This window comes from Megalobrama amblycephala, linkage group LG4 (assembly GCF_018812025.1).
Source record: "Megalobrama amblycephala isolate DHTTF-2021 linkage group LG4, ASM1881202v1, whole genome shotgun sequence".
NCBI lineage: Eukaryota > Metazoa > Chordata > Actinopteri > Cypriniformes > Xenocyprididae > Megalobrama > Megalobrama amblycephala.
In genome coordinates, this window is record NC_063047.1 from 8983292 (window position 1) to 8995279 (window position 11988).

The following is an 11988-nucleotide window of genomic DNA, read 5'->3' on the forward strand; positions in this document are numbered from 1 at the left end:
GTACACTCATGAGGCTCTTCTCCACCAGAAGGTGGCACTAGTGAAACACAATGCAATAGTGGATCTCAACCATCATTGAAATATAGACCATTTTGGGTGAAGACCAAAGATGACATAAGTCAAGTCAGCAACCTCTCATTTAAATCCCAGCAGCCTGGGTATCTGTCTTTGAGTATTTAGACTACTTAAACACTTACATCTTCTTCACCATCATCTGCTGCTTTGCCTTTCTTTTTGTCCTTATTGGCGTTCTTCTTTTCATCCCCCTTTTTCTTCTTTTCCTTCTCAGGCAGGATATCGTCCAGCCATGCCAGATCGTGTTGAGAAAAGACCATGTCCAACATCTTTCGTACCACCATGAGACCAAGAATCTGAGGGATCGAGAGACAGAAACTGTTTGTTTTTATCTTGAATGTTCACTGTCCGCAAAGGGTTAGTTCACCCAAAAATGAAAATTCTGTCATTAATTACTCACCCTCATGTTGTTTCACACCCATAAAACCTTCGTTCATCTTCGGAACACAAATTAAGATATTTTTCATAAAATCCGATGGCTCAGTGAGGCCTGCATTGCCAGCAAGATAATTAACACTTTCAGATGCCCAGAAAGCTACTAAAGACATTTAAAACGGTTCATGTGACTACAGTTATTCAAACTTAATGTTATGAAGTGACGAGAATACTTTTTGTGCACCAAAAAAACAAAATGCCTTTGACAATATCTAGTGATGGGCGATTTCAAAACACTGCTTCATGAAGTTTCGAAGCTTTATGAATCTTTTTTTTTCGATTCAGTGGTTCGGAGCGTGAGTCAAACTGCCAAAGTCACACCCCCAGTGGTAAACCATTAAAATTTCAAAACACTTATCACGTAACGAAGCCTTGTTTACCGAAATCACGTGACTTTGGCGCTCCGAATCCCTGATTCGAAACAAAAGATTTGTAAAGCTTCATGAAGCAGTGTTTTGAAAGCGCCCATCACTAAATAAAAGTAATTTTGTTTTTTTGGTACACAAAAAGTATTCTCGTCGCTTCATAACATTAAGGTTGAACCACATGAACTGTTTTAAATAAGTCTTTAGTAGCTTTCTGGGTGATTGAAAGTGTAAATGAACTTGCTGTCAATGCAGGCCTCACTGAGCCATCAGATTTTATGAAAAAATATCTTAAAGGGTTAGTTCACCCAAAAATGAAAATTCTGTCATTTATTACTCACCTTCATGCCGTTCCACACCCGATAGACCTTCGTTAATCTTCGGAACACAAATTAAGATATTTTTGTTGAAATACGATGGCGCCTTCATAGGGAGCAATGACATTTCCTCTCTCAAGATCCATAAAGGTACTAAAAACATATTTAAATCGGTTCATGTGAGTACAGTGGTTCAATATTAATATTATAAAGCGACGAGAATATTTTTGGTGCGCCAAAAAAAACCAAAATAACGACTTATTTAGTGATGGCCGATTTCAAAACAATGCTTCATAAAGCATCGGAGCATAAATGAATCAGTGTATCGAATCATAATTCAGATCGCGTGTCAAACTGCCAACGGCTGAAATCACGTGACTTTGGCGCTCCGAACAGCAGATTCGACACACTGATTCATCGCGCTCCGATGCTTCCTGAAGCATTGTTTTGAAATCGGCCATCACTAAATAAGTCGTTATTTTGGGGTTTTTTTGGTGTCATAATATTAATATTTAACCACTGTACTCACATAAACCGATTTATATATGTTTTTAGTACCTTTATGGATCTTGAGAGAGGAAATGTCATTGCTCCCTATGAAGGCTTCACAGAGCCATCGGATTTCAACTAAATATCTTAATTTGTGTTTCGAAGATGAACGAAGGTCTTACAGGTGTGGAACGGCATGAGGGTGAGTAATAAATGACAGAATTTTCATGTTTGGGTGAACTAACCCTTTAATTTGTGTTCCAAAGATGAACAAAGGTTTTACGGGTGTGGAACGACATGAGGGTGAGTAATTAATGACAGAATTTTCATTTTAAAAACCTTGAGAAGTTAATTATATACTAAATCACAGACCGCTGGAAATTCAGCTGATGAACAGAAAGGCCTGTTCACAGCGTGATTGAACTACAAAGTACAAAAATACAAAGTAGAATAATCCCTTACTAAATAGATTACATTCAGAAAGCTTTATTGAAACGAATATTGTTTTATGAGTCATGATATATGTGAGTGCTGACGGGATAATGTGTGCCAATATATGTTACCATACCATGACTGGGAAGATGATAGCGAGGAATGTAGATTTGAGGACCCAGAGAACAGTTAAGCACACAATCTGAACCAGTGTGAACAGGTGGACTCTCCTCAACGGTACGTGACGCAGGTATGAAAAGTCTGGCTGGTGTTTTGCTGGCATCATGATCAGTTTGATCCTGTCCCAGAACTATGAAAGACAATGTTGGATTAGATACGCAGTGGACAAAAAAAAAAAAAAAATCTGTCATTATTTACTCACCCTCATGTCATTTCAAACCCAAATGACTCTTTTCCATCTAATGAAAGTGAATGAGAACCAGGCTTGTTCAGCTCAAACAGGATAAGTCAAACCTTTTTTTAATTAATAATTTCATTCACTTTACAAAATGATTCGATCTGAATGATTTGTTCACAAATTGGATGGATCTGGTTGTAGTTCATTTGAGTAGAATATTAAAATTTTAACTTTTCCTCACACAAAACTATCGAATGGCTTTAGAAGGCTTTAAATGTAGCGCAAGAGTAATGTAGATGATTTTTGTGATGTGTTTGTGTCCTTTGTGAAATCAAGAAAGTCAGAAACAAAGTCATTCAGGTTTGAAATGTCATGATGAGTAAATAAACTAATTTTTCTGCCCTACTTTTTAGTCTATTCTTTTACCTCACTTTCACATGCCAAAGCTTGTCACATAGAAAAGAACACTTTAATGTTTAAAGACAACATCAACTTTTTAGTATTTATCCTCTAGGTAACATGAAGTTTTGTATTCATTCAGTATACAGTCTCCGCTCCAGGTTCATCATTTTGAAATTGTCCTCCTCTTGTTCTCTAGCTGACATTAAACTAGACTACTAGAGCACAGCAAAGAAGCACCTGGCCACTGCCAAGCTACACAAGAGGGTGGATTCTCACTGCCGTTTGACAGCCTCATCAAAATGCAGCTCAAAATTGCCTCAGTAAACCCAGCCAGCATGCAAATATCCATTCCCACAACACCACACTCTTCTATCCCTGCAATGTCACAGTGTGGAGAAATCACTCATTTCTAATCACTAAACACAATTGTAGTGTGCATACAAATGAGTGTTACACTCACATTGACAGTGCAGGTTGTGATGTTTTTCCTTGTATAGTTTGAAATTTTGGTATGATATTATAACTTAGCAATGTCAAAAACCATAAAAGTACACTGGCTATCAGAACTGTTCCAAATAGTTCAGTAATGGCTGTGAGGGGAAGGAGGAGGGGTTGGAAAAGGTTATATCCCTAAAGGCACTTACTTGGATACCACTGAGAGAAGCAACACCCATGTAAAGGAACACCCCATACAAGACCGGCATAGGAATGAACTACAAAAACAAATAAAAAGTACACTTCAGCTGCCAAAACAACAGCAGTTACATTCAAAGTCAACATGAAGACAAAACTGACCTGATTTAATCATATAACATTTATAATATAATAAGCATTCCTTATATAAAAAATGCAAAACTTGTTCTTCCTCTGAAACAGACTTCCTTTCTGTTGATGTCACTTGTCAGGTGATGAATGCTATTGGATAACGCTATTTAATCATTGTTTTAAAGGACTCACATTCTCAGTCTGGCTCCATTCTGGTACAGTATGTAAAGGCCACTTTACACCATCCAATCAATTTACTGATGTATTAAACCTACACTTTCTTCCAGGTTCATCAGATTATGGAAGTAAAACGAATGTCAGAGAAACAGATGTAGCTTGCTTTTGCACTTCATTTTAACAAAATGGTGCACTTCCTGCAGTGGCTCTTAAGGCAAATGCTTCCTTACCTTTTTTTAAAAGGTTAGTTTTATTAAGGTTTTCTTAGAATGTTCGACCTTTAAAAACATTTCATGTGCATTTAAAGTCACATGAAAATAATAAAAAACGACTTTCAGGCTGATATTCTGTTCACTTTAACTGTTTTAGAAATTCAGAGTATTTTAAGTAAATACATAAAATTTAAATGTTCAAAAGTTTGGTGTCAGTAAGATTAAAACTCCTATTGCAAGAATGCATTAAATTGATCACAAGTGATAGTAAAAAAAGTAAAATAATTTGGAGAATCCTAAAAGGAAAAATGTTTTTTTATCAGTTTCCACAAAAAATAATGTTTTCAACTGTGATAATAAAAAGAAATGCTTCTTAAGCAGCAAATTAGCATATTAGAATGATTAATATAGGACCATGTGAGACTAAAGACTGCAGTAATGACTGCTGAAAATTCAGCTTTGCCATCACAGGAATAGATTACATTTTGTAATATATTAAAATTGAAAGCAGTTATTTTAATTGTGCAATAATATTTCAAAATATTACAGTTTCTGTTGTATTTTTGATCAAATAATTGCAGCCTTGTTGAGCATAAGAGACTCCTTTCAAATACATTTAAAAACATTTTGAATGGTAGTGTATATAAGATTAGTTTGCTCTTGACCTATATGAGATAGTACAGCTAAAGCAGAGTAGATTATACAGACATCCTCATTGAGCATTTTTATAATAATAATTGCTAATCTACCCTAAATGATAGGCCAGTCAGTATTAATTATCTCTGTCATTTCAACAAGCTCACTTGTAGGATGGGGGCCAGGAAGATAGACACTCCTGTCATCACAAACACCAGGATTCCTGTCAGTCTTTGTTCTCTGTAATTTTGAAGAGAAGCAGAACAAAAATGAAAGAGACATTCTGTGAGTGGAGAACTGTGATATATGTACTGAACAGCCACAATTTGTATTCTATATCATGCACAATAACAAAGTAGCTACATGTTATGTTATGTTTGGCAGCCTCTTAAGCAAACACTTTTAGTGTTAAGTAGGCATTTTCTACTTAATGTAAATTCTTAAACATAACATTTGTCACTGATAGTAAGTGCCTTGATTACACCAGACACGTAAACAGTACATAATTATTTCAGTGTTTCCGACTGTATCCAACTGATTTAAGCACTTTACAGCTAGATTTTGAGGTTTGGCATCTGTTCCATTACTATTTGAATATAAATGTGGTCTACCTGCTCATGTAAATTAGATGTCATGCCAATCAAGTTTGTAATAAGCTTTGATAGCCCACCCTCAATAACCATTTTATAATTTATGGCTTAAGCTAAAAATCACTTATTTTTCTGTATAGAGCTAATCAGAAACGCTATCAGTGTGAGACCACAGTGCGTACCTGCTATGGTTGCTAAACAAGTTGTCTATGTCTTTCTCACCTCACACCCAGGAACTGTGGCTGTTCCCCTGGAGCACTAGACTCGCTCTCCATCTTCAGCGAGTCAATGTGAGCGATGGAAATAACAGTGGCTGCTACATACCACGGCAGACCCATAAAAGAGCAGGCTGCCATCAGAATGCCCACCCACAGTAGATCCAGGTGATACCCACAACCTTTCTGTAACAAACAGATTGTGAGGGAATGTGGGAATGGGAATGTGAGGAAGTCAATGTAAATGAAAAGAACAGGGGTGATTAAGGATCTGTTCATTGCATGGATACCTTTAACTTATTTTCCTTGCGGTTGACGATGACAGCACTGATCTGCTGATCCATGAAGATGAGGATAGTAACGAGGAGAGCAGGGACGGAGCTTGCCAGGTAAACCCACCATGGATTCTTTCCGAATGGCATCACGAGCCAACCCCGGTCAGGGCGCGTGGGCTACATGATTTGAAAACAAAATAACCAATACACCTTTGAGAAAAACTAAAGAGGAAGCTTTATTGAAAAGTCACAAAAACAAAAGTTTCATTCTCCAGAACATACGAGTTGAGCTTCATTTACTCTCACCTTGAACTCCGTGGGCACAATGAGTTTGGGTGTTTTCAATCCTATAAGCATGTCCAGCCCCACAAACGTCATGATGGACATGAAGATGGAGAAGTCACTAATTAACTTCCTCAGCTTGATAGAAACAAAATATATTAAAGGAATGAATAAAACATGTAGCTGCAGAAATATAGCTCAATGTTGTTGAAAAGATACATAATAATATACTGGTCTGCAAACCTATGAATTATGCAGTTTTGAATACAGAAATGAATGTCAACACAAGATCACTGAAGAGTTTTTATTTATTTAATGCTTGCACTCAGAGACAGATGCATGCTTCCAAACACATACACTGCATCCGAAATTGAATACTTCCCTACTATATAGTATGCGAAAAACAGTACACCAAAAAGTAGTATGTCCGAATACATAGTATTAAAAAAACAGTAAGCGTAAAGTTCCCAGATGATGTGCTACTTCCGCAGATATACTGAAGTGCGCATTTGATGGACACCGATTTTGTTTTCACTATAATAATTACTACAAACTAAGTTTGGGAGATCCAACCAAATCTGTCAAGGGTCTTGTAATAGAACGCATAAAGGGTGTTGTAGTGACGTGACTCTTGTACTCAAGGTATATAATAATAAACAACAATACTAATAATACATATAAAATTATTCTTTGTTATACTCTTAAAAAAAAAAGTCCTATTTTTCTCAAAATGTTTCATCATACATGTCAAGAAGTGCACAGCATAAATACATGCTTTAAATAAACATTAATATAAGTTTTGTGTGCCACATGCAGGATTAAACCTTGCTCACCTTTCATGATTTTGCAGGTATAAAGCTCTTGATTGCTCTAACACTATATAAGATCCTACTGATCTCACTAAATCCCATCAGTAGTTAGGAAAATGCAGAATAAAAGTTAGAGACTGACAACTTTTCCTCTTATGTCAAAACCTTGAGTCTGACTATATCTTAAGAAAAGACATGTCTAAGATACTAACAATGATGAAGTGAAAGTTAGAAAGTGCAAGTGTAAAAATCAGGATTTTTTTTTTTTTTTTTTACCTTTGTGGGAAAGTAGCGACTGAATTTGAACTTCTTCAGAGTGACAGTCATAGTGTAGGTGCCGAAGAACAAAATGAAGGACATGAGAGCAAGATCTGGAACATACTTGCAGGACTTTCCAACCAGTGAGCCCCCATATTTCACACATTCCTTCTTACTCAACTGAGTCCAGTCCAGAGCTGTTACGTTTAACTGAGAAGATGGGAGAAATGCAGAGACAAAAGGTACAAATCAGGGATAGGAGGGAGGAATGTAGACAAAGTAAAGGATAGAAGGGTTTCATGGTGGATAAATGGCAAAAAAAAAAAAAAAAAGAGAAAAATAGAGAATAAAACAGGACAGGACCAAAAACACAGTGCAATACAGCAGGCAAGATCAGTAAAAAAAGTGTCAATTTTAATTAAATTATATTGGATGTCACTCATCTGACATAATACAAAAACACAAAATATCATTGTGGGCTATAAAATCAGTGATAGTTAGTGCAAATACAGTGGATTCCTAGGCTGTAATCTAATTGAGGTCATGCTAACACAAATGTTAATACAGATGTGAGTGAGGTGAAGACAATAGGCACTTACACCAAAGAGAGCAGAGGAATTATCTGGCACTGGGACTACAACATCGAAGATCATTGGTGCCACTGAACAAACAGAGAAAGGGAGAATCAGAGAGGAAAATGAGCAGAACGAATGGAAATATGAATAACACTTTGTTAGAAGGATTTATCCAGGATCAAAGCCAGCTTTGGCAAATGTAAATGACTGCAGGTGTTGCCCGAATAAAATTTTCATTTGGTTTTTGAAATAATCCAGCATGCCTAAACTACTTTCAAAAGACCTCACTGCTACTTTTCATTCACTTCTGCAGGCCATTAGACTAAGTACAAACTCATAAAAAAAAACAAAAAAAAAACATGCTATTTGTCCAGGTGAAACTCACGCATATTGAAATGTACTCACATCAATCAGCAGCCACGTTTGGGGTTTGCAGCAAAAACAAACATAACACAAATAAGTTACAATAATCACATGCACTCAACCAGTTCTCTTTAATCCAGCCTGGTCTCATTGTTAATACGTAGGTATTAATACATAACTTTCAAAGACACAAAACGTACATTTTTGAACGGTGCTGAAACGTACAATATTGACGTATGTATAGCACTAAAACGTAAAAATACTTTTACAGTGAAAAAAACCTAAAACTATAAAGATAAAGATATAAAAGATATAAAAACCTAAAACATGAAGATATATGTATAATTTCCCTTTTATCGTTTTGTAGATAAAAACCCATTTTATACAGAATGTTATAAGAATAAAACAAAATGGACAGAAATGTGTAGGAAAATGACAATTTTAGTAAAAATATAACATTAAAAAGATATTTTGAGCCACTAATCCTACACCTACACCTACCCCTAAACCTACCCATAACCATTTCTTAAAACTACGTACTGTTATAAATAAAAGATTAACAGACAAGCATAATCACAAAGCGCGGGCTTTGACTGTGACAGACGCTGCTGAGAATGAAGATAAAGAATGCCGGATAAAGGGATGATTTTAGATCTGTTCCTTACAAACAAATACAGCGAACAAATAAAATTGATGTGATTTGTGAATTTATGTTGTACTTTGGTGTATCTTATTGTTGTATTGTCACTCGCTGCATAGGAGAAAACGCCTTCTGTGTCGCACAGAAAACAAACTTTTAGGGTTTCAAAGTGTAGTCTTGTTTAACATTATGTAATTGTCATGATCATGAGTTGGAGTGCCCCATTTAGCCACTAGAGGGCACTCCAACATGGACTCTTGTTTCACTGTTTTGGACTTCATTACCCATACTCACCTCCTGGACTCATTATCAGTGGCGGCTGGCCAATAGAGGGCGCTAGGGCGCCGCCCTCCCTGAACCACACACGCAAAATTATAATCATATAAATTATTTAAATGTATATTTGTATGATGTAATATATTAGAAAATCATCTGTGGAAAATATTTTTTTTCACAATCACCATATGTCCTCTCTGTGTGCACCACTCAATTTCAGCTGAGGGGCAATCGAGAAATCGCCCAAAGGAGGTGGGTCTTTGTAGAATTTAGTCAAATGCCTATTCAATATATAAATATATTCAAGATGTGACATAAAATTTAGCCAATCAGCGTCCTCAATTCTTATCTGCAATGGGCGATTTTTTTGTCGCCCCCATACTGCTCAAATGAGGGCTTGGCCAGTAGTGGCGCGATTTTTAATTAATGTTATGTGACAATGGCGGACTCATGACTTTCACAGACATATTCTCCATCTATAAAAGTTAGAAAGTCGAGAAAATATTTCCATTTTGCAGTCAGGCGTGGACGAGCCTTCAGCAAGCACAAACTTCCGTGAACGAGCGCCGTCGCGCGCCGAACAGACGGAGTTCAATCTGAGTAAAATACATTTTGCTCAAAATATTTGTTGACGAACATAATTATGTAGAATTTCGAACCTACAACTAAGTGTATTTGTACGATAGCAGTAACTGTGTAAAGTGACTATTGTAGGGTAATCAAAATAATAATAATTATTAGTCTGTTCTTTTGTTTTTATTTATTTTCATTTTTAGTTTATTGTATTTAATTTCTGCTTCAAAAAACATTTTGTTTTTAGATTGTAAAGGTACAATTTTAGAATGTAGCCTAGGCCTAATGTGATTTGACCCCTTTTTTTGCACTAATTTATAGCATATACTACACAATTACATTCATGTTTGTTTTTATAGCCTTCAATATGAACATTGTTTCTAGGACAATATTGGGCAGGATCTTAAATAAAATAGTTTTTTTTAAATTAAATACAGATTTATTTATTTATTTAGATCTCAGCCCTATGGCATGCTTTAAATACTGAATTTTCCATGTTTTAGATAGATACATTATTATATCACTTGTTAAATGGTTATTTAACAATTAGCCTATTCATTCCTGCATTTCTAAATTTTTTTTTTTTTTTTTTTTGTGCCCCCCCAAATATTTTTTGCACCAGCCGCCACTGCTCATTATCCCATTCATTGCACCCAGCTGTTTTGTGTTTCCTCGTCAGTGTCTGTTCAGTTGTTTCTGCCTTTGTTTGTGGTTTGTTACAATTATGTTACGTTCACTTTTGTACCTCTGGCTTTCTGTTTTTTGTGGACTGTTTATGTGGAGTTTGACCCTTGCCTGTTTTGTGGATATACGACTTTGGATTACCCTACAATAAATGCTGCACTTGGATTTGTACATCTCGTCTGTGTGTCCGTGACAGTAATCCTCCGAAACAAGTTTGCAGCACAAGTCACGAACAGAAATGTTATTTCATATTAAGTAGATGAGTAAATGCATTTAATAAATTTGACTAAAAACATGTATTGGTATGACAATCGAATACAACAGATTTAAAACAATGCCACGATTTTAACATTAATACATAGGAATTCATACACATTCACACTTGGATACGTAAATGATTTACGTTTTATTGCTGTTAATATGTAAGTATTTTTACGTTTTAGTGCTATAAATATGTCAATATTGTACGTTTTTGTGTATGAAAACGTAAGTAAATGTGCGTGTGGTAGAACCACAATTTACTTAAAATACACACGGATTCTCGGATCACGTTGCAGCAAACACCCAGTGGAACTTTGTTTAATCGAGAAATTACTATTTGACATATGAATGTATGCATTTTGACAGTGCAGTTACTCCAAAGTGAAATTTATTCCGTAACACTTTACAATAAGGTTTGATTCCTTACCAAAATCTAATGTTTAAAGTATGATGAAATAACATTGAATCATACCTCTACAGCATATTAATCTAGAATAATGTTCACTCTACAGTACATACACTACCGTTCAAAAGTTTGGGGTCAGTAAGATTTTTTTATGTTTCTGAAAGAGGTCTATTTATGCTCACCAAGGCTGCATTATTTGATCTTGATCAAAAATACAGTAAAACAGTAATATTGTGAAATATTAATACACTTTAAAATAACTGTTTTCTATTTTAGTATATTTTAAAATGTAATTTCTTGTAATTCATGTGATGGCAAAGCTGAATTTCCAGATTGAGAATTACGGAAGTAAAAAAAAACAAACTCTAAAATAACTTTAGCAGTCCTAAGATACTAAAAAGATAAACACTATACTAAATCACAGGTTTTGATAGTTAAAACTAACAAAACCTTAAAAAAAATAAAAAGATAAATTGAAAATAAATAATTTACCTACATTTTAAAAATCTAAACTAATAACTTTATTAACAAATAAAGGTATTTTGAACAAATATGATTTAACAATGAACATAAGTACTGCACTGTTAACTAATTGCACATTATTGCACCATTTGTTCTTCATGTGTAAATCCTGGCACACTAAATTAAGGTAATATTGCTCTACATCTAATTTATTACACAATTAATTCTTCATTTCAGAACTGATGTGCTCTATGCCAAGAATGGACTTACTCGGATCTGGAGCCACACACTCGCACTTGTAGGCCGTAACGTAGTCTGGTTTGAAGTCGGTGTTGATGGGATAGTATTTAAAGGATCCCACCATCTTCTTGATGGCATCAGAGATGAAGATGAAGGAGATGAGGCTAGAGAAACCTTCCTCCGTGAAGCGCGTCATGTACTTTATGATGTAACTGGCATCCATAGCGACCAACAGTAAGCACTGCAAGCAGGCGTGTATTCCGATCCACAGCCTAAGCTCCATGTAATCAATCCCATTATTTCTGAGGAAAAGAAAGTTTAAAGAAAAAATAAAGAGAGATAAATACTAGAGCAGCGAACACAAGAGAGCAAGAGCTTATTTGCATCAGTGAAGAGAGATGATTTATGAGGGTCTT

The 11988-nt window shown here is 35.5% G+C and overlaps 1 protein-coding gene across 2 annotated transcripts in view; it reads right to left on the reverse strand.

Moving 5' to 3' along the window:
• Positions 1–11988, reverse strand: part of slc4a5a (solute carrier family 4 member 5a) — a 44489-nt gene that overhangs the window by 3135 nt on the left and 29366 nt on the right. The window contains exons 17-26 of one of the 2 annotated variants that reach the window (XM_048187271.1): positions 11603–11874; positions 7692–7726; positions 7111–7302; positions 6050–6163; positions 5759–5920; positions 5476–5654; positions 4831–4903; positions 3518–3586; positions 2250–2423; positions 198–371 (exon numbers count right to left, since the gene is read on the reverse strand). In XM_048187271.1, coding sequence (XP_048043228.1) covers positions 198–371; positions 2250–2423; positions 3518–3586; positions 4831–4903; positions 5476–5654; positions 5759–5920; positions 6050–6163; positions 7111–7302; positions 7692–7726; positions 11603–11874 — 1444 coding nt within the window. Of the gene's footprint in view, positions 1–197; positions 372–2249; positions 2424–3517; positions 3587–4830; positions 4904–5475; positions 5655–5758; positions 5921–6049; positions 6164–7110; positions 7303–7691; positions 7754–11602; positions 11875–11988 lie in introns of both variants that reach the window. The other variant, XM_048187270.1, reaches the window with a different exon arrangement.